This window comes from Physeter macrocephalus, chromosome 17 (assembly GCF_002837175.3).
Source record: "Physeter macrocephalus isolate SW-GA chromosome 17, ASM283717v5, whole genome shotgun sequence".
Classification (NCBI taxonomy): domain Eukaryota; kingdom Metazoa; phylum Chordata; class Mammalia; order Artiodactyla; family Physeteridae; genus Physeter; species Physeter macrocephalus.
The window spans coordinates 28,377,234-28,398,748 of NC_041230.1; the positions used below are offsets into that span (position 1 = coordinate 28,377,234).

Genomic DNA, 21,515 nt, shown 5'->3' on the forward strand with positions numbered 1-21,515 from the left:
GATGTCACATAGGGAACAAAAACCAGAAGAGGAAGAACACTAACAGGTTGTATTGATCAGGGTACCACTAGCTGCTACAAAAAATATACCCCAAGGGTTTCATGGTTCAAATGCAACAGGTTATTTCTTGTTCAGCTAATAGTCTGGGCAGGTGTTCTGGGTGGGTGTGTGGCTCTCCTCCACATGGTGATTCACGACACTGGATCTTCTATCTTATGGACTTTGTCCTCCTCTATGTTCAGGGGGCGGGGAGCACACTTACACCTGAAGAGCCCTGGTCCAAGAGCAGCACACCGCACATTCACACTCCACGGACTGCGGCTCAGTTACGTGGCAGGTTGTAGCCTGCAGGAGAATCCCGAACCCAGGGGCCACGAGAGGGCTGAAATGCAGCCCACCTTCCCCTCACCGAGCCATGTGGCTCGAGGAAAAACTCCCTTTTTCTAACCCCAATTAAGGTGCTGTGTGGACTGGCCAGGGCTGAGGGAGCAGGGCATGGAAAGGGGTGAGAGGGGAGAGAGAGAGAGAGAGAGAGAGAGAGAGAGAGGAACCTGAGCCCAGGTGGCACCATGTGGCCCCCTTTGTAGCCCCGCTGTTGCAGAGAGTGAGGCCAGCCCCTGAGCGGGGGCGTCCCGGGGCTGCCCCTCTCACTCAGTGAGCCCTGTGCAGCTCTTCCGCAGCATAGGGCCGAGCTGAGGCCTGGGACGCTGCCCGGTGGGACAGTTGACCACCGTCCCACGCCCAGGTCTGTACAGACTTGTTCTGCCCTGTGTCCATGGTACCCAAGATCACCCAGTGTCAATGTCGGGGAGATGAGAATGGCTGGGGCCAAGTGGAGAGGGGAGACCATGCGCCCTGATCCCAGGCCTCAGAGAAAGCTGCTCAGGTGGCAGCCCACAGGCTGCTGCAGCCCCGTCCCTGCCAACATCACATGAGAGACAGGCCCCTGGAGGCTTCGCTCAGCCCCAATCCTCCCCCAGCCCCGCGCTCCTCTTGTGGCCAGGTGCTGGGAGTCCAGGGAGCTGGCAGCCAGCCTGGCCCCACTGTGCCTTCCCCCTCCTGCCTGCCAGGGAGGCCCGCTGGGACCTCTGCCTGGCCCAGCTGGTGCACAGCCGCGGGTGCCACTCTGCCTCACCTGTGTTTCGGTTAACCCGCATATTCGTCACCCTTGTTTTTTACACCTGTCGCCATCCCACCTGCCTCATTGTAAATACTGCAGCATCAGCATGCTGACACTGGTCCCCAGGATGGGCACCAGCGGGCCCCTGAGGAGCTCCAGCCTCTTAGCAGCGGGACCAAGCAGAGCAGGCAATGGCAGCAAGAGAGTGTGCACTGTCCAGCTCTCGCAGACCCTACCCTCACGGAGACGTCAAAAGACCAGGGCTCCGGGCCCGGCGCTGCCCGGGGGTGGTCATCCAGCAACCAGGGGAAGCAGTGCTGCGTGGTGCTGACGGAGCGTGTGCCCTGGAGGCAGGCGGCTGGGGCGCACATCCCAGTCTGCCCCCCGCCAGCTGAGTGAGCTCGGGCCGGTCTCGTAACCCATCTGAGCTGTGGTTTCTCCAATTATAGAAGGGGGGAAGACGATAATACTGGTGAACATTAAATGAAATAAAGCCCTTGGGAAGCTCTCACTAAATACAAGCTACTGCTGTTATCTCTTGGGGCTCCTCCTTGACCACCAGAGTTCTGAGCAGGTGTGTCTCTGTGTGTGTGTCTCTGTGTGTCTTTGTGACTAAGTCCTCAGCTCCTAGGCTCACAGGAGACCCCAGGGAGGCCGCAGCCCTAGGCTTGCTGGTCCTCTGGGCTGGTTGGCTCGGCCTACCCTGGCCCCTGACCCTAGAGGTCCCTCCTCAACCCCAACCCTGGCAGTCTTCCACCACTACTAGCCTTTGGCAGAACCTCATAATTCCTGATTTTCTACCTGAGACGTCTTGTCTGTAGCTCAAAGCCCTGCCTCTCAGCCCATGAGAAGGTCTGGTGTGAGTCAGTTCCACCTCAGCAGGTGGAGACCTCATCAGCTGGCCTTCAACGTGTGCGGCTGGGGGCCTCCGTCTGCATGGTCCCCCTTGCTAACAAAGGGAGATAGGGAGCAGGGTCCTGCTAGAATTTCACATTAGTGTTGGGCTTTCCTTGTAGTTACTCTGCTGGGTATCTTCTATTTAAATCACTTCATGCAGGGTTTCCATTTACCATAAGGATATGAAGTTCATAAGTACAAAGATGTGTCGAAGAAAAGTGATGGACATCAGGTGGAACAGAACTTGGGCAGAAGTTAGAAGGTGTTCAAGGGATAATGTTTGGGAAAGAATGATCTGATCTAGTGGTTTTCAAACTTTTTGGCTTGAGAACACCTTTACACTACACTTTATAATTTTTAAAAAATTACTGAGGACCCCAGTAAACATTTTGTTTATGTAGGTTGTAGCTATCAATCTTAATTGCATTAGAAATTAAAAACAAGACAAATTTTTAGTATTTATTCATTTAAAAGTAACTATAATAAACCCATTACATATTAATACAAATAACATTTTTATGAAAATTACTATCAATATATTGTCTAAAAATACTTCAGTAAGCAGAATATCGTTGTCTTATATTTTTACACATCTCTTTAATGTCGGGCTTAATGGAAGACAGCTGCGTTTCTCACACGTGCATCTGTGTTTAGTTCGTTGTGATGTGTTGTTCGGTCGAAGAATCTGAATCACATTTGGCCCCACACAAACACATGGTTAGAAAAGAAGGGAGTATTTTACCAGCCTTTTCAAATAGTCCTTCTCTGAAATTCACTAAAACTGAACAGTCGGTAGTTTCTTTTTTTATTATCATTTATTTTATTTATTTAGTTTTGGCTGTGTTGGGTCTTTGTTGCTGCGCGCGGGCTTTTCTCTAGTTGCGGTGAGCGGGGGCTACTCTTCATTGCGGTGCACAGGCTTCTCATTGTGGTGGCTTCTCTTGTTGTGGAGCACGGGCTCTAGGGCTTCAGTAGTTGTGGTACATGGGCTCAGTAGTTGTGACGCACGGGCTTAGTTGCTCCGTGGCATGTGGGATCTTCCCGGACCAGGGCTCGAACCCATGTCCCCTGCATTGGCAGGTGGATTCTTAACCACTTCGCCACCAGGGAAGTCCCAAGCAGTAGTTTCTTAAAGGGTAGAATCTGAAACTATATCAGTGACCATTTCCTACTCTGTTACATTAAAATCCATTGGTCTCTTCAACAAACAGTACGAGAACAACTGGACATCCACATGCAAAAACATGAACCTGGACACAGACCTTATACTTTTCACAAAAGTTAACTCAAAATGGATCATAGACCTAATGTAACGTGTGAACGTATAAAACTCCTAGAAGATAATTTAGGAGGCAATCTAGATGGCCTTGGTTGTGACCATGACTCTTTAGATACAACACCAAAGGCACAGTCCATGAAAGAAAGAATTGATAAACTGGGCTTCATAAAAATTAAAAACTGTTATGTGAAAGGCACTCTCAAGAGAATAAGAAGACCAGCCTTGGACTCGGACGCAATATTTGCAAAAGAAATGTTCAGTAAAGAACTGTTATCCAAAATATACAAAGAACACTTAAAATTCAACAATAAGAAAGCAAACAATCTGATTTTAAGGTGGGCCGAAAACCTTAACAGACACCTCATCAAAGAAGGTATATGGATAGCCAATAAGCATACGAAAAGATGCTCCACATCATAAGTCATCAGGGAAATGCAAATTAAAACAACACTTAGATACCATTACACACCTATTGGAATGGCCCAAATCGGGAACACTGACAACACCAAATGCTGGAGAAAATGTGGGGCGTTTCTCACACGTGCATCTGTGTTTAGTTCGTTGTGATGTGTTGTTCGGTCGAAGAATCTGAATCACATTTGGCCCCACACAAACACATGGTTAGAAAAGAAGGGAGTATTTTACCAGCCTTTTCAAATAGTCCTTCTCTGAAATTCACTAAAACTGAACAGTCGGTAGTTTCTTTTTTTATTATCATTTATTTTATTTATTTAGTTTTGGCTGTGTTGGGTCTTTGTTGCTGCGCGCGGGCTTTTCTCTAGTTGCGGTGAGCGGGGGCTACTCTTCATTGCGGTGCACAGGCTTCTCATTGTGGTGGCTTCTCTTGTTGTGGAGCACGGGCTCTAGGGCTTCAGTAGTTGTGGTACATGGGCTCAGTAGTTGTGACGCACGGGCTTAGTTGCTCCGTGGCATGTGGGATCTTCCCGGACCAGGGCTCGAACCCATGTCCCCTGCATTGGCAGGTGGATTCTTAACCACTTCGCCACCAGGGAAGTCCCAAGCAGTAGTTTCTTAAAGGGTAGAATCTGAAACTATATCAGTGACCATTTCCTACTCTGTTACATTAAAATCCATTGGTCTCTTCAACAAACAGTACGAGAACAACTGGACATCCACATGCAAAAACATGAACCTGGACACAGACCTTATACTTTTCACAAAAGTTAACTCAAAATGGATCATAGACCTAATGTAACGTGTGAACGTATAAAACTCCTAGAAGATAATTTAGGAGGCAATCTAGATGGCCTTGGTTGTGACCATGACTCTTTAGATACAACACCAAAGGCACAGTCCATGAAAGAAAGAATTGATAAACTGGGCTTCATAAAAATTAAAAACTGTTATGTGAAAGGCACTCTCAAGAGAATAAGAAGACCAGCCTTGGACTCGGACGCAATATTTGCAAAAGAAATGTTCAGTAAAGAACTGTTATCCAAAATATACAAAGAACACTTAAAATTCAACAATAAGAAAGCAAACAATCTGATTTTAAGGTGGGCCGAAAACCTTAACAGACACCTCATCAAAGAAGGTATATGGATAGCCAATAAGCATACGAAAAGATGCTCCACATCATAAGTCATCAGGGAAATGCAAATTAAAACAACACTTAGATACCATTACACACCTATTGGAATGGCCCAAATCGGGAACACTGACAACACCAAATGCTGGAGAAAATGTGGGGCAATAGGAAACTCTCATTCATTGCTGATGGGATGCCAAATGGTCCAGCCACTTTGGAAGAGTTTGGTGGTTTCTTACAAAACTAAACATACTCCTACCATACAATCCAGCAGTCATGCTCCTTCATATTTACCCAAAAGATGTGAAAACTTATGTCCCCACAAAAAACCTGCACACAGATGTTTATAGCAGCTTTATTCATAATTGTCAAAACTTATAAGCAACCAAAAGGTCCTTCAGTAGGCGAATGGATAAGTAAACTGGGCAACACCCAGACGGTGAAATATTATTCAGTATTAAAAAAAAAAAAAGAGTGATCAAGCCATGAAAAGACAAGGAGGAACCTTAAATGCGTATCACTAAGTAAAAGAACCCAATCTTAAAAGACTGCATACTGTATGATTCCAACTATATGACCTTCTGGGAAAGGCAAAGCTATGGAGACAGTAAAAAGATCAGTGGTTGCCAGGGGCTGGGGGAGGGAGGGATGAATAGGCAGAGCACAGAGGATTTTTTTAGGACAGTGAAAATCCTCTGTATGATACCACAGTTATGGATGCATGTCATTATACATTTGTCTAAACTCATGGAATGTACAACGCCAAGAGTGAACCCAAAGGTTAGCTACAGACTTTAGGTGATTATAATGTGTCAATGTAGGTTCATCTTTGGTTTAAAAAAAAAAAATAAAGTGTACCATTCTGGTGAGTGATGTCAATAATGGGGGAGGCTCTGCATGCATGGGTCAGGGGTTTTATGGGAAACCTCTGTACCTTCCTCTCAGTTAAGTCTTTTTTTAAAAATCCATTGGTCTACTTTGCACTTTGAATGGGTCAACTGTGCGTGATTTTTAACATCATTTTGATCATTTGGAAAATACTGGTTCAGAGTTATGCACATCTTCCAAATGTTGACGTATTTCAGTGGAGAATGTGAAGAACTCACATTTGTTAACAACAACATCTATCTTATCAGAAAAGTCTTCAGGTATTGGGAAGCTGTCAAGTTATGGTGTTAAATACAAATTTCCAGAATTCTGATCTTTCGCTTGAAAGTGGAAATGTTTTCATTTTGGTAACAAATTTGTTAGTTGCTTTCCTTGAAGTGATAGGCTCGCTTGGTTTTTTAGAAAATGTCTTCCAAAGACCAAGTCTGAATTACCATTGTTTGTCTGTCAGGCATTCTTTCAAGTAAAAGTGGTGTCGTGTGAAAAAAAGGGACCATTTGGGCTGGCAGGGCAGTCTTACAAGTGCCTTCCCTCCAGACAGCCATCATCTGCAGTTTGCAGCACACTTCCTGTTTTATCACACAGAATATGAAAAAGATGTGCATGCAGGGTAGAGATTCTTTTTTTTTTAATAAATTTCTTTTTTTAATTTATTTTTGGTGTTGGGTCTTCATTGCTGCGCATGGGCTTTCTCTAGTTGCAGCGAGCGGGGGCTACTCTTCGTTGCAGTGTGCGGTCTTCTCGTTGCGGAGCGCGGGCTCTAGGCGCGTGGGCTTCAGTAGTTGTGGCACGAGGGCTCCGTAGTTGTAGCTTGCGGGCTCTAGAGCGCAGGCTCAGTACTTGTGGCGCACGGGCTTAGTTGCTCCGCAGCATGTGGGATCTTCCCAGACCATGTCCCCTGCATCGGCAGGCGGATTCTTAACCACTGTGCCACCAGGGAGGTCCCTAGAGATTCTTTTAATTCATAATTTTGACCACTTCCTCAAGGACATTCTTAAGTAGAACTGGCATTGGTTTTATTGTGACTGCACAGTGGCAAAGAACAGAATGGCAGCTGGTACAGTTCGGTGCCACTGCTTCCTGCGAAGGGGCTGCGGTTTTGTCTCCCGATTGCTTTTGTACCATCAGTGCAGGCAGAGAAGCCAATGACATCGTCATAGAGTTAGGAAAACAGTTTTGATCTTGTGGACCCCTCAGAGAGCCCCCCAGGGGTGTGTGGGCCACCCTTTGATAATCACTGATCCAGCCAACCTCTTCCTTGTGCCTTTGAGGACAGAGACTCCGAAAACAGATTAGACTTGCCCAGGGTCGCAGGGTCAGTCAGGCAGAATGTGGACACCTGGTGCACTGCCCCAGGCTGTGTCCCTGAGGTCCAAGAAACAAGTGACACGCTCCTTTTCAAACAAAAACATCATCCGATCACTTTAATGGATGGTGCGGGAACTGATGTCTCCAGTGAGGAGACGAGGAGGGAAGGGGTGTCAGCGAATAAGCCCAAGGAGAGGCACCATCAGCCAAACCTGTCGTCTCCGGGACCTGCCGGCCTCCCATCATGTACGTGCTGTTTCAGCTTCCATCTTTTCTCTTCCATAATTGTGTCACTAATATCTCCCAGCTGAGGCGGCTCTAATTAAACTATTCACCATCGTCACTTTGTGTTCTGAAGAGACGAGGTTGTCCATTATCACTTTTCTTTCCCTTTGACTGAGCTCTGTGTGGGTAATTTCATTCTGCCCTTGTTCGTTTCTTAGAAATTTAGCCTATCCAATTTTAGTTCTTTTCTCCCATCTCAGGACATTGAGCTCAGGAGAAAGGAGGCAGAGGATGAGGATTTGGAAATCTCTGTCCCTTTCACCTTAAAGTTTATTTTGGACTGAAGAGTGCCTGCCTGGTGGTTCAGCTGTCCTCCCCACCCCCATCTAGGAGAGCCTCCCAGGAGGTATAGACTGGTAGGTCTGGACCCACCAAGGGGAGAAGGGCAACAAGAGAAAGTGGCACCACCCAAGGCTGTTCCAGAGGGGTTGCAAGCATGCTTCCCCACTGCATCCTTGGGATCTGAAGCAATCGGAAGCCGTGGTGACATAAACACACCACTGCCCCAGAGGGCCCAGGACAGCTGCTGTCCTGCACCCCCCGTCTCTGCCAGTCACCCACCTAGGACACCCCTGTGCACTCTGGCTGGCTATCACTGGCTGGGGCAGCGGCCTCTTCTGCAGGCCCTGCTCGCCCCCTCTACACTGGCCTCAGCATTTCCCGCCCTGTACCCGCCAGTCTCCCTGCCCACCTCTGGCCCTGAAACCCCTGCCAGGGTGGTTTTAGGAGACACACGCAGCGGCTTCACCTAAGAACAGCACAGCTGGGGAGAAAGCCGAAAGCCATGCCTCCTGAGAAGGGCCGGGGACCTGAGAATGTCCCCAGACCCACACTCAGGGAGTGTTAGCATCTGCTTGGTAAGGCTCCACCCCGGAGCTGCCCACAGTGGGGCCCAGGCTGCCCCCAGCCCTCTCCCCGGGTTGGGGGTACACAGTTCGCACTGAACTCGATCTGTGTGAGAGCTCCTGGACCATCTGTGTGGGCTGGGTGCTGTTCTTCATTTAATGTCCGTGGGCTGCGTGGACCTCTGAGCCCACCATTGTCCAAAGGCCCTGCTGATGGCGGGAGGGGTGTCTGATGGCCCTCCAGGATCCACTGCTTCCTGGCAAGGCCCTCGGCTTCCCCTTTAATTCCCTCATGAGAGAAGACCAGTCTCTGGACTGTGCCTGCCTTGTGGGCACAGCTGACCCACGACTGCCTGCTGCCAGTCATGCCCCTCTCGCATCCCACATCCGCACCAGTTTCTCCTTGAGCTGTGGCCCTTACTTAGTGGCCGCCTCCTTGGAGGAGCCTTCCCGGACTCTGCAGCTTGGCTGATGTGTCTGACGCCCCCACCGGACAGCAGGCTTGGGTGGGCAGTTTCCCGATCCTTCTGGCTGCCGCATTCCCGGCACCCAGCCCTGGGCTCAGCCCCCCTGTGGTGAGCAAACACTCACTGGTCTGGCACTGGCTCCTTCTGCTTAACTTGGGCCAGGGTCAGGGGTGGGAAACCACACCAATTACAGGGGCTGGCAGATGGTTTCTGAGTGGAAACTTCTAGGTGTCGAGCGCTGGAACCCAGGCCACAGTCATCCCCACAACCCCCTGGTTCTTGAAGATACAGAGCAAGCCAGAAGGAAAAGCTGCTTCTAAACAACTGCAAGATCCAATGGTTTTGAGATGGAAAAGGGTGTGATCCTTCAGAAAATGAGGTTCTTTAGAAAACCCAAGTCTTTCCCCCCTCCTCAGGAGGCAGCCTGGGCTCAAAACAGAGAAGGTTTTCAGAAGGGCTTAGGACAAATAAATCCCTGAGGAATCCTCTGAACCCAGCTGAAGGTCTTAAGAGAGTCTTCCTTTTACAAGGCCCCAGGCTCCTGACAAAGATGGGACCATGGGACAGAGGGAGGGGATGTCAAGGGGGCAGTTGTCCCCTGATGCGTTCAGGGCTGGGGAGATGCAGACAGTCTCTCCTTATGCCTAAATATTTCTCTTTCTGGCAAACGTGCAAGTTCCTAAGGCAGGGACCCCACTCGGTAGGGGGTGTACTATGGGTAAGTGAGTGAATGGGTGGGTGGCTACATAGATCAAAGAGGAGTGAGAGGAATGAAAAGGGTGCACAAATGAAGAATGAAGGGACGGGCAGACGCTGTGGAAGGATAGAAGGGAGGTGAAGGGATGGGTGGGTGGTTGTGGGAGTGAGTTGGTTGATAGATGAACAAGGGTGGCTGAAGGATGATGATGTAATGGATGGGTGGACGCCTGATGTTGGATGGGTAGGTACCCTGGATAGGGCATGAGGGATGTGTGGATGGATGGCTGGAGAGGGGATGGCACAACTGACAGGGGGCAAGATTATAAACAGCACCCAACCCTTGGTTCTGCTGTAGGATCTTTCTGGGGAGCCAGGAAGGTTCCCTTCGCTAAGGCAAGTGGTAGGCCTGTGAGGTCCCCCCAGTCCCCCCAGAGACCCTGTGCCTGACAGCATGCTCTAGGCACAGGCCTTGTGAAGTACTAAGTCCAAGTGAAGAAAGAGCCCCAGGCATGCCCAGCCCTGAACTGCTAAGTGCCTGTAGTGCCTCAAGTTTTGCCCCTAACAAAAAACACCTCATAGATGTCTAAAATACCCTGGGGACCACCACTTCCACTGAGAGTCACAGTTAGGGAGCCATCTGCCAGCCCAGGGCCAGAGAAGCGGGGTGAGGGAGGGGGCCCCTCTCTCCCCCACTGCCCCCAGCGGCAGACAGGAAGGGAGGGGCACTCCCCTGCACGTGCAAGAGAGAATGTGACTGCCGCATTTTCTCAGATGCAGGGCCCTGGGTAGCATGTACGAAGTGCCCAGAATGTGCGTGCTGCCATTCTCCATCTGCTGACATTGCAGTACTCAGGCTGGGCCTCCGGCATCGATGGGGAGTCTCTCTGTCTCTTTCCCTTGAGGAACAGAGTCAGCAGCCCATGAAAGGCAGCTGTGCCCACTTGGCCTGGCCTGCCTGGTCTGTTGGGCTGGGCTTGTCCAGCTCGCCCTCCTTCTGCTGTTGGCCTGTGCACTCCTGCCTCCTGGTGGGAGCTGGGTCTACTGCAGTGCACAGGGCAGGGCTGGGCAGAATGGAGACTTCGCTGCAGCTAGAGGACTGGGGGGGTGTGTGTGTGTGTGTGTGTGTGTGTGTGTGTGTGTGTGTGTGTGTGTGTGTGTGTGTGTGCGCGCGCACACAGTCACACTTTACTTGGTCTAAAAGATGAGAGAAGGAGGAAAACTGAAAAATCCAAAGCAGCTCTTCAAATGGAAACGGTTATTATAATTACTGTGATTATTGTTATCAAGATTATCATGCTTACCTGAGAAATCTTGTACAAAGCAGGCTTATTTTATGTCAGCTTGTTGTTTGTGTCTCAGAGACCTCACCTTTGCTTATAATAACTAGCATTTGTGGGGCTCTTTATGTTGCAAAGCTGTGTCACGTCGATTTAGCCTCTTTCATCTGCACAAACAACCCTGTGAGGTGGGAACTAATAAGAGAGCAGAGGCTCAGAGAGGTTAAGTGGTCTGTCCAAGGTCACAAAGCTAAAAAAAAAAGCTGCAGAGCCAGGATTTGAACCTGGGTCACCTGACTGAAAATTCCTATTCTCTTCCCCACCATATCCTTTGCGTTTCCTCTCTTGAGAGGGAAAAGGCTCTCTCTCAAACTTGAGTTCCAAGCCCTTTTGCTCAGAAGAGAGGGGAAGAGTTTTGCAGACCCAAGTGTTTAACATGCACTTGGCAGTCCCAGTTTCAGATGATGAATACACCAGGGCACTTGCAAGGCCCTGCAGTGCCTGGCGTATGAGCAGAGATGCGTGGTGTTCATTGCCAGTGGCTCAGACAGGCCAATGCCAGCTTCCCTGGCTCACCACTCATCCCACCATCACCCCTGGTGTGGCACAGCACAGGCAGGCACCTGCTGCATCTCTGAGAATGGTGACCAGGAGACACTGGGCAAGAGAAGCTGGTGCGGGGGGGCTCTCTGTGGCCCAGAGTGGGCAGGCAGGAAGGGGCCTGTGGGCCATGGGAGCCCACACCCCTCCTTATAGTATGGGTTCCGGCTCTCAGGACCAGCTGGCTGACTAGAGATAGCTTTCTGGAAGTAGAACCCCTCACCCCTGGACACCAGCAGGCAGCCCCACTGACAAGGCCCCTGGATCGCGGGTGCTGCTTCCCAAGCACACTCATGGCCAGTCCGCAGTAGTCCATGTTCCCGTGGCAGGGGGCCCTGGGCTGCATGTCACAGTGAGGGACCCCTGTGTACTGTCAGTTCACGGGGGCAGCTGCCCCCATCACCACCCTGGGCACCCTGCTCCTCAGCATTGGCCCAGGGCAGCCCACTTCTGGGAGGCACCCTGTGCTGAGCTCCCCGCCCCACCAAATGCTGGAGACGCCCCCATCTCCATGTGCCGCTTCCTTTCCCTGCCCGCCCCTTTCTCCAGATGCTCATGGTTAGGGTTTCTATGGGGTTCTCTAGTGTTCCGGGGCTTTCCAAAAGTATCTCACCTCTGCCTAGAGCAGCTTCAGGACATCTACATGTCACCGTTAAGATGTCATTTAACCAGAAAGGTTACACTGGCTCCGATGAAAAGAAATGTTAATGCTGATTTTAAATCATTGATAATGGTGAGAAGAATCCTGCAGGTGTCCCTGAGAGTCATAACCTCTCCGGAGCCTCCTGATCCAAAACCCATAAGAATGGCATCTTGTATGACAGTCTGTAGGTCCATCCACATCTTACAGAGTGAAGTAAGTCAGAAAGAGAAAAACAAATATCGCATATTAACGCATATGTGTGGAACCTAGAAAACTGGTACAGATGAACCGGTCTGCAAGGCAGAAATAGAGACACAGACACAGAAATAGAGGCAAACGTATGGACACCCAGGGGGGAAAGCCGGGTGGTGGTGGTGGTGGGATGAACTGGGAGACTGGGATTGACATATATACACTAATATGTATAAAATAGATAACTAATGAGAACCTGCTGTATAAAAAATAAATAAAACTCAAAAAAGAAAAAAAAGAATGGCATCTTGCCTGTGGTTCACATTCAGAAACGCAGGGTCCCAGCATGTCCTTAAATTCCTCACCCCTCCCATGCCCCCACCCCTAGGCACCCCGAGGGCAGGCAGACTGGCCTCCTCTCTTTCTGGTCCCGGGAGCTGGGGAGGCGGGGCGGCAGCACGGCCCGCCCCTCAGGTCCTCCTGTGCTAGTAGTGCTCTCTGTTTGCTCACACGACAACTCTGTGAAGAGGATGATGAGACTGGCACCCCAGTTTTCAGGGTAGGGTGCTGAGCCCAGAGACGTTAAGGCCCTGCTCAAGCTAGGACCCCAGTTCTGGGTGGTGCCTTGAGCCTGTGGCCTGAGCCCCAAGAAAAAGTCAGAGGATTTATTGAGGTAGCTGGAAAGCCAGAGGTATGTGTGGCTGCAGGCACAGCTGGACCCAGGTGTTTTGACATGTTATGGGGACCCGGCGTGCCTCCCTCTCTCAGCTCTGCTTTCCTCAGTGATGGCTCCACCTTCAGGTGGGCCCTTCCTTTGAGGGTCTCTCTCTCCTAATAGTTTATACAGGTGTCCTGGAGCTGGTAGGGTTAGTCTCATTGGACAAATTTGGATTATTTGACTACCCCAAACTGTTCTCTAAGGCCAGCAGGATGGACTGGCCAGGGCCAGACCCTGTGTCCATGCTGGAGCCATGGGACAGAGGAAGTCCCACCCAAACTGCTCAGACTGAGTTGGGGGAAAGAGTGCTTTCCTTCAGGTGAGCAGACGTTCTGGTGCCCCAAAAGGAGGGAATGGAAGCCACATAGGTGGAGGGGGCAGCCATCCAGCAGAAAAGGATGGAGCAGATCAGAGGGGACAGGCCCTTCGCTGCCACCTCGAAGCTGGTCACTGCCCCAGCATCTTCCACTGAGTAACACTGCACAGGTCAGACCTAGTGGGTCTGCCCCGGTACATGCGTCTGCTCTGTCATACCTCATGCTGCCAGGACAGCTGGGCATGCTCTGACCAGCAAGAGGTGGCAGCGCCATGGGGGCTGTAGCAGAGGGCAAGGTGCTGGAAAATGCCTTCCCCAACCCCGCCACTGGTCCAGGAGGGGACCTGGACAGGAAGGTCAGTCCCAGTGTGAGCCCCATCCCCCCGGGGCCCCAAAGGCAGGAAGACAAAGGGACAAGGCCCCCCTCTGGCTCTGTTAATTGCTTGTTAAGCTTGACCCCCACAGGGCTGGCCCAGCCAGGCAGCTGCCACTGTCCTCCAGGGCGCATTGGCAAGGCCCCTCCCTCCCGCCATGCCTGACCCTTCCTACCTTCCTCCTTACCCATCTCCCCTACCTTTGCTCAGGGTGCTGGGCTGGACACCAGTGTCTGAGATGCAAGCCCAGAGCTGTTGGCTGGAGCACAGTAGAGGTTAACCTTGGGTCCAGGCTCTCCCACTTAACTAGCTGTGTGACCTTGAGCAAGTTACCTCACCTCTGAGCCTCAGTCTCCCCATCTGTTAAACAGGATGGCTACCGGGCAGAGCTGCTGTCATGGTTGAACGAGACACAGTGTTGTTGAAATGGACAAGATGAGAGGAGTTGGGAGATAGAGAGGGTGGAGTGAGAAAGCGAGGCTGTGCCTGACAGGAAAATGCCAAGGACCCATTCATCTCACAAATGCTGCTGAGCACCGACAACTGTGTACAGGGCGTTGTGAGGTGGGGGTGCTGTGAAAAGCCAGATTATCCCTGCCCTGAGGAACAGGCACATGCAGCACCAGCTGTGACGTGGAGTGGTTGGTGTACGTGGGGGCAGACTCTGCCTGGGGCGTGGAGGAGGGCTTCCCTGAGGCAGTGACACTTGAGATGGGGAAGAGCCGGGGGGAAGGATGTTCTGGACGGGTGGAGCACCCTGAGGTGAGGTGACCCTGGCTACCTGGGGAACAGAAGGAAAGGCTGTGTGCTTAGAGGCACAGGAAAGGGGAAAGGTGGGAGGAGGTTAGGACCGGGAAGTAGGCAGGGGCTTTGGAGGCCAAGGTAAGGAGTTTGGAATTTAGGGATAATGGGAATCTATTGAAAGAGTTTAAACAGGGAGAGTTATTGGGTCCATTAGGATTAGCTTTGACTGTGAATATCCGAGACCCAGAAAATAGTGATTTAAATGAGGTATAAGTTTAATTTCAATGTAAAAAAAAAAAAAAGTCGTCAAGGACCTGACTGTTTTTAGATCACCCGTCCGCTATCCCTAGGTTGTAGACCTTGTCTTCATGATCCAAGTTGGCTGCTAGAGTTCCAGCCATCACAGGCTTCAGGAAGGAGGAAGTGAGAGAAAAAGGGTGCATCTTCCCTTTAGAAAGACTTCTCCAAAGACCTCACTACACTTTGGCTTACCTCTCCATGGGTAGGACGGGTCACATGGTCACACCTTTGCCACAAGCAAAATTAGGAAACGTAGTCTTTTTTTTTTTTTTTTTTTTTTTTTTAATGTGGTACGCGGGCCTCTCCCTGTTGTGGCTTCTCCCGTTGCGGAGCACAGGCTCCGGACGCGCAGGCTCAGTAGTTGTGGCTCACGGGCCCAGCCGCTCCGCGGCATGTGGGATCTTCCCGGACCGGGGCACGAACCCATGTCCCCTGCATCGGCAGGCAGATTCTCAACCACTGCGCCACCAGGGAAGCCTGGAAATGTAGTCTTTAAGTCGGATATCAGTGTGCCCAGTTAAAAAATTGTGGGTTCTTTCTCTACGGTCTCCTGCTGGCTGTTGTGTGGCAGACAGACTGAAGAGAAGCAAGAGGGAGGCAAGGAACCCTTGGGAGGGGGCTCGGGACAGCCAGGGAAGGACGGTGGTGGCTCGAACTCAGGGCTGTGCAGGAGGAGATGGGGAGAAGTGGACCTTGGGAGGGAGGTGGCAAAATCAAGGTTGACTCCTAGTCTTTGAGTCTGAGCAGTTGGGCCGATGGTTGTAGCGTGCACTGAGCTGGGGAAGACAGGAGAGAAACAGAAGGGCAGGCAGAGAGGTGTCGCCAGCACAGGACCTTGCCCCACCCCCGCCTCCGCCACACCTCAGTGATGAGATGGAGCTGGGAGGACAGCGCCAGGCCAGCCTTCCCCAAACCATGCACTGCATCCCACTGGAGTGGGATTCCCAAGATTCCAGACCACACACAGAGGAACATGAAGTGGCTTTGTGGAGGCCCATGGTTTCTAAACCACACCCTTGAGTGGCCTGGCTGAGGCAGAGTGTGGCTCTAGGTGGGAGGGTTTCTCTCCCCCAGCAGGAAGTCTTGCTCTACCCACCCCTCAGGTCCTGACTCCCTTCTCACAGATCAGGCAGGAACCTTGAAGGAGGGGTCCACAGGAGGAAGTCTGGGAAACTGGCCAGGTTTATCACAGTCGTCCCACAGGTGGGAAAGCAGGCTGAGATTTCCCGAGGTCACGCAGGCACACAGGAGCAGCATCAGCACATAGGCCCTGACTCACAGGCCTGTTTTTAGCCCCAGGTGGAGGCACCAACCGTGCTCACCCACCCCTGCATCCCTGAGTCACCGCCTGCCTAAGGCACCCAACGCCTGGGTCCCAGGGCCAGCTTTGCAGGTGGCTGCCCCCAGGGGAGCCTCTGGTGCTGAAGAAACTCATCCTAGATGGATGGGGACCCACGCTCTCCTGGTGGGCAGCCCTCCCTGTCAGCTGAGGGTGACTTTGGGAATCCGAGGGCTGAAGTCTTTGGGACACTGTCCCTAGGGAGCTAGATCCGGGCCAGCATCATGGGCATGGCCTGCTGGCCTCCAGGCCAGTTGTGGCTTCCTTCCCAGGGCAGGCAGGCAGAAGGGGACACGGTGCCAGCATTTTCCCATTGACCTTCTGCAGTAGACAGGCTCTGAGACATAAGCAGCTACTTAGCTGGACAGCTTGATTCCAGAAGTCTCCACGGAAGGCTTTGGCCCCACGTACCTTGGTGCAGAATGTTTTGTTGGCTACAAGTCTTCCAGGCGTTGACCTTGTCTCCTTCGTGTCTCTCCCACCGCGAAGGACACCTGCAGATTTCCAGCACCTCCGCTCGCTTCCTGAGCCGCGTGCGGCGGGCTGGGGAGCCTGGGTCTCTGGCTCACTTGGAGGGCGGCAGGGTTGAAAGGGCTCGAGGGTGGAGCAACCGCCTAGTAATGGTTACCGTGCCCTTGAGTAAAGGACCCTCTGTCGCTTCCCTTCTCCCTGACCAGGCCTAGGGCTGAGCCCTTGTCCCGGTGCCCTGGCAGGTGCCCGGCCGGGGCTCCTGTCCCCACCGAGGCCTCAAAGCCGCCGTCCATGTCTCCTCACAGGCCGATGCCAAGATGGTGTGTGACGTGGTGAGTCGAATGGAAGACACGGAGCCCTTCTCTCCAGAGCTGCTCTCCGCCATGATGCGACTCTGGGGCGACTCAGGGATCCAGGAGTGCTTCAACAGGTCCCGGGAGTATCAGCTCAACGACTCCGCCAAATAGTGAGTGTCCCAGGCAGGCGGGAGGCCGAGGGCGGGGCAGCAGTGTGGGCGTGGAAGGGGCTGGGGCCGGTGGGGCAAGGAGGCGTCCTTGCTGAGGTGGGAACCGCCGTGAGGTGTTCTGCCTCGGGTGTCAGGAAGGAAGGAGAAGGGGCTTCTCCTCCTGCCCCCGGGATGAGAAGGAGGCCAGGGAGGTGGGGGGCACAAGCCGACAACAGGGCTCCCAGAGGCCCGGGGGCCGTCACCTGCTTGCTCTGGAGCGGGCCTGGCCCTCCAGAAGGAAGATTGTCAGCATAGCAGCGTTTTTGCCCCCTGGAGAACCCTTGACCCCATAAGTACAAATCAAGGGCAACATAGACAGAAAATAACTTACATGGTGCCCTTTTGTCTTCTTTTTGAGAAAATAATACCCTTTCCATTCCTCTCTCTTTAAAATTAAAAATAAGGAATATGTAACCCATCAGATAAGTAAAATATATAATCTAAGGTACACTTTAATACTGTGTTATAACTAATAAGGGGAAGAAAAGGACAGAGGAGAGAGAGGGGCCCGGTGGGGCAGGCGAGGAGAGGGGATGAAGCAGCTGAAAGCCAGAGGGGGCTGGAGGGTAGGAGAGGGGAAGGCAGGGGGAGTGACAGGGGATCACAGGACTGCCCGCTGCAGCCTGGTCACTCCAGGCGTCTGGAAGTTTACATGCCCTTGGCCCCTAGATCGGGGGCTCCAGGCCTCTGGGAATGGTCTGTGGTGGTCGGGGACACGCCTTCTGTTTTGAAGACATTGGCACTGCACTCCAGCTTTCAGGAAACGCACCCACTTTTACAGTCTCGTGTCCAGGTTTTCAGTGGGAGCCTCTGGGCTTAAACCCCACTATCTTAGGACGCGTGTGCTCCGACACTGACGTGCTCAGCTTCCTCACCAGCGCTTTTCATCTGGGGCCACTTTGCCCCCAGGAGACATTGGCAGTGTTTGGAGGCATTTTCGATGGTCCTGACTAGGGTGGTGCTACAGACGTCTAGTGGGATAGAGGCCAGGGATGCTGCTGTCTTCCTATAGACACATTGTACAGTCCTCCATAGCAAAGAATTACCTGACCCCAAACGTCAGTATCTCCAAGATTAAGAAACGCTGGTCTCCACGGTGCTGATGTAGTGGAGGCTAACGCCGAGAAAACAGCGCTCACTAATGGATGCTGGGACATTGCCATTGGCCGTGATGACAGCTAACAAACCAGGGACTTGTCTTCCCATCTCTGCACACCTAGATTGTCCACGGGGCAGGTGCCTGGGTCCCATGAGTCCCAGGTGGTAGTGACCCAGGCCCCAGCCACTGATGAGCCCCCAGGACACCTTGGTGGGCCAGGGGTGCGAGCCCAAAGGTTCAAGTCCACACCTCTCTCTGTACACTCAAGTCACAGACCTCAACCCAGGTCTCCCCCTCAACGCACAGCCATTCAGGCCTGGAGAGAGTCCCCCGCTTCCTCTCCCCCTCCCTGCCCACTGCTCGGCCCAAGTCCAGGCCCTTCCCATCCCCCCACCACCCTCAGGGGCTCCTCTGGGCATCAAATCATGACACCCCCCCCCCCGCTTAAATTGTTACCACTTAACTAATTATAATATGAACCCATGGCAAAAAAATTTTTGAACAATACAGAAAGGTATAAAATTGATAGTGAATCCTCCTCCCGGGCCTGTTCCCCTCCCACTGTTAACTATCTCCATTTACTTGTCCCAGTGATGTCCAGAAAAACCTGACCCTCCAACTATAAATAGTATTTAATGATCTCCAGCTGTGAAAGCTGAGGGAGTCAGACCTTCCTTCCTTCCTTTGCTGTTCCCCACTTCCACCACCAGTTTTTTGCTAGTTTTACAGGATTATTTTTAGCTCTTCTGGTGGTTACCTTTATAACTTGAAATGAACAACTTGAGTCAGTACTTGTCAACTCCCCCCCAGCTAAGCTGAGGAGACCCACCCTCTTCTCTCTGTCGTCTCTGGGACAGGGCTCCGGGGAGGGCAAGGGCGGGACCTACAGGCAGTCAGGTTCGGGAGGACCTTAAACACTTTCTGGTCCAGGGTTGCTTTGTTGTTGTAGTTTCAGCTGCTAAATCTCGTCTTCTGACAAGAGCTGAGGCCTGAAATGTAAAACAGTTCAAAGTAGATTTGTTGTGACAGAAAGGAGAGGCCTAATAGGGCTATCGCCTGGCACAGCTCCGGGGGGCACCGCTCACATCCTAGACTGTGTGAGTGTCTCTCCAAGGACCAGAGCCTGTCACCACATGTCCCCTTCCAGCCCTGGGGAGCTGGCCCGTCGTCTCATGTTACCGGTGAGGCTCCAGGGCTCTCAGGGAGACAGGGCGCCCAGGTCTCTCTGTGTCATGCGCCGGGGGCGGGTGAACACGGCTTGCCCTCCCCTTTCCCTTCTGAATGATGGCTCTGAGACAGGTCCTGGAAACCCAGAAACCTGAGCACATCCCAGCAGGGGCCGTAAAACGTAGTTCTGTGGTTTGGTAGGATTATTTTTTCCCAGACTGAGGTCCCCACTAAAGGTCAGCGCTGGCTGGCAAAGCGTCCTCTCCTTCCCTCCTCTTGTGTCTCCCTGCCCCCCTCCGCATCTGCTCCCCTTAAGCTGCAGAGCCATCATTCCAACGCTCTTCTGGTCAGAGCCTTCCAGAGTGAAATTCCAAGTCCTTACAGTGACCTCAGGGGACTACGTGCTGTGTCCCCCTCACCTCCGTCACCCCTCCAGTCTCACCGCTACCTGCGCCTGCCCCGTGTACAGCCTCCCCACCACCTCCCGTCCAGTGCCTACAGCCTGGGCTCCTCCTCCACTGAGGTCGTGGCCTCTGTGCCCCCTGGTCCTGCCGCTGGGGCATGAGAGGCTCATCCCCTCACCTCCTCAGTCTCCACTAGAATGTCATCCTGCTCGACAAGCCTTCCCCAGCCACCTGATATCAAATAGCTGCCCCCAGCCAGCCTCCCCACTTACTGATAGCCTGATTTCTTTCCTCTTGACACTTATCACCTCCTGACATGTTGTACAGCTTACTCATCTGTTATTTACCTCATACACACACACACACACACACACACACACACACACACACACACGAACACACACACACAGGAACACAAAGGAACACACAGGCTCCGGGGAGGTGGGGCCACAGGGGTCTATGTCCCCTGTGTGTTGCCATTAGAAAACCTGGCCTTCCTTCTGGAGGGCCAGGCCCCCTCCAGAGCAAGCAGGTGACGGCCCCCGGGCCTCTGGGAGCCCTGTTGTCGGCTTGTGCCCCCCACCTCCCTGGCCTCCTTCTCATCCCGGGGGCAGGAGGAGAAGCCCCTTCTCCTTCCTCCCTGACACCCGAGGCAGAACACCTCACGGCGGTTCCCACCTCAGCAAGGACGCCTCCTTGCCCCACCGGCCCCAGCCCCTTCCACGCCCACACTGCTGCCCCGCCCTCGGCCTCCCGCCTGCCTGGGACACTCACTATTTGGCGGAGTCGTTGAGCTGATACTCCCGGGACCTGTTGAAGCACTCCTGGATCCCTGAGTCGCCCCAGAGTCGCATCATGGCGGAGAGCAGCTCTGGAGAGAAGGGCTCCGTGTCTTCCATTCGACTCACCACGTCACACACCATCTTGGCATCGGCCTGTGAGGAGACATGGACGGCGGCTTTGAGGCCTCGGTGGGGACAGGAGCCCCGGCCGGGCACCTGCCAGGGTCTCATCCCGGGGGCAGGAGGAGAAGCCCCTTCTCCTTCCTTCCTGACACCCGAGGCAGAACACCTCACAGCGGTTCCCACCTCAGCAAGGACGCCTCCTTGCCCCACCGGCCCCAGCCCCTTCCACGCCCGCACTGCTGCCCCGCCCTCGGCCTCCCGCCTGTCCAGCACCCAGGACAGTCGGCAGACAGTACACACAGCAGGTGCACAGTCCACTGTGCTCACCCTACCACCACCACCCCCACCATGGCCGCCTCCCTGCGTGAGGCTCAGCCAGCACCGAGAGACAGAGGGCCAGGTTGTCTGTCTAAAGGAGGGTTCCCCAGCTGGGATGGGGGCCAAGACCAGAGGCTCCCAGCCCTCGTCTCCAGCTGGAGACGACAGGAGGAGGCTTGATTTGAAACCAACACAGCTTCTAAGCAGAGGCAGTGGGAGGGTGGGGAGGGGCCTGCACAGAGGGTTTGGTAGGATTGGGAAGGGCTGGGAGGGGCCCTCCAGGCTGAGACCAGAGACTGCCCAGACGCCCACAGGCCTGGAGAGGAGGCTCTGCAGCAGCCAGAGCTTTCAGGTCTGCTCTGCTGCGTCTTCCTCTCTCCTTCCACAGGGGAGAGGAGGCCTGCAGGCCAGTTTAAGAGCACGGGCTTTGGAGTCTGGCAGACCCGCGCTCGAGTCCCAGCAGTGTCCTCTTTCTAAGAGTGTGGCTTCAAGCTTGCCTTCCCTGAGCCTGGGAACACACCGTCGGCTTTATTTCCTTAGGGAGAACTCTCACAATGATTTGAGGCAGCCTGGGTTATTGGTTTACCAAGGGACACCCTCCTCGGTGAAGGCGTCTACCCTTCCCAGCCCTGTGGACATCCACAAGCTGGGGAGCCAGCCCCTCAGCGGGTCCCAGGACAAGTGCCGATAAAGCACAGCCCCTCCACGCGCAGCCTGGGACCCCATGTCGTGCCATGACTCAGGCCCTCAGGGCTGCTTCCCATGCGCTGTGTGGGGGGCTCTCCCCACACAGGGGTGGGTAGCCC

General features: G+C 53.1%; 1 protein-coding gene across 1 annotated transcript in view; it reads left to right on the forward strand.

Moving 5' to 3' along the window:
- GNAO1 (G protein subunit alpha o1) overlaps window positions 1–16,778 on the forward strand; it is a 145,263-nt gene extending 128,485 nt beyond the window's left edge. The window contains exon 4 of the mRNA XM_028478364.1: window positions 16,617–16,778. Within this exon, the coding sequence (XP_028334165.1) occupies window positions 16,617–16,778 (162 nt within the window). The remainder of the gene's footprint in view (window positions 1–16,616) is intronic.
- The last annotated feature ends 4,737 nt before the right edge of the window (window positions 16,779–21,515 follow it).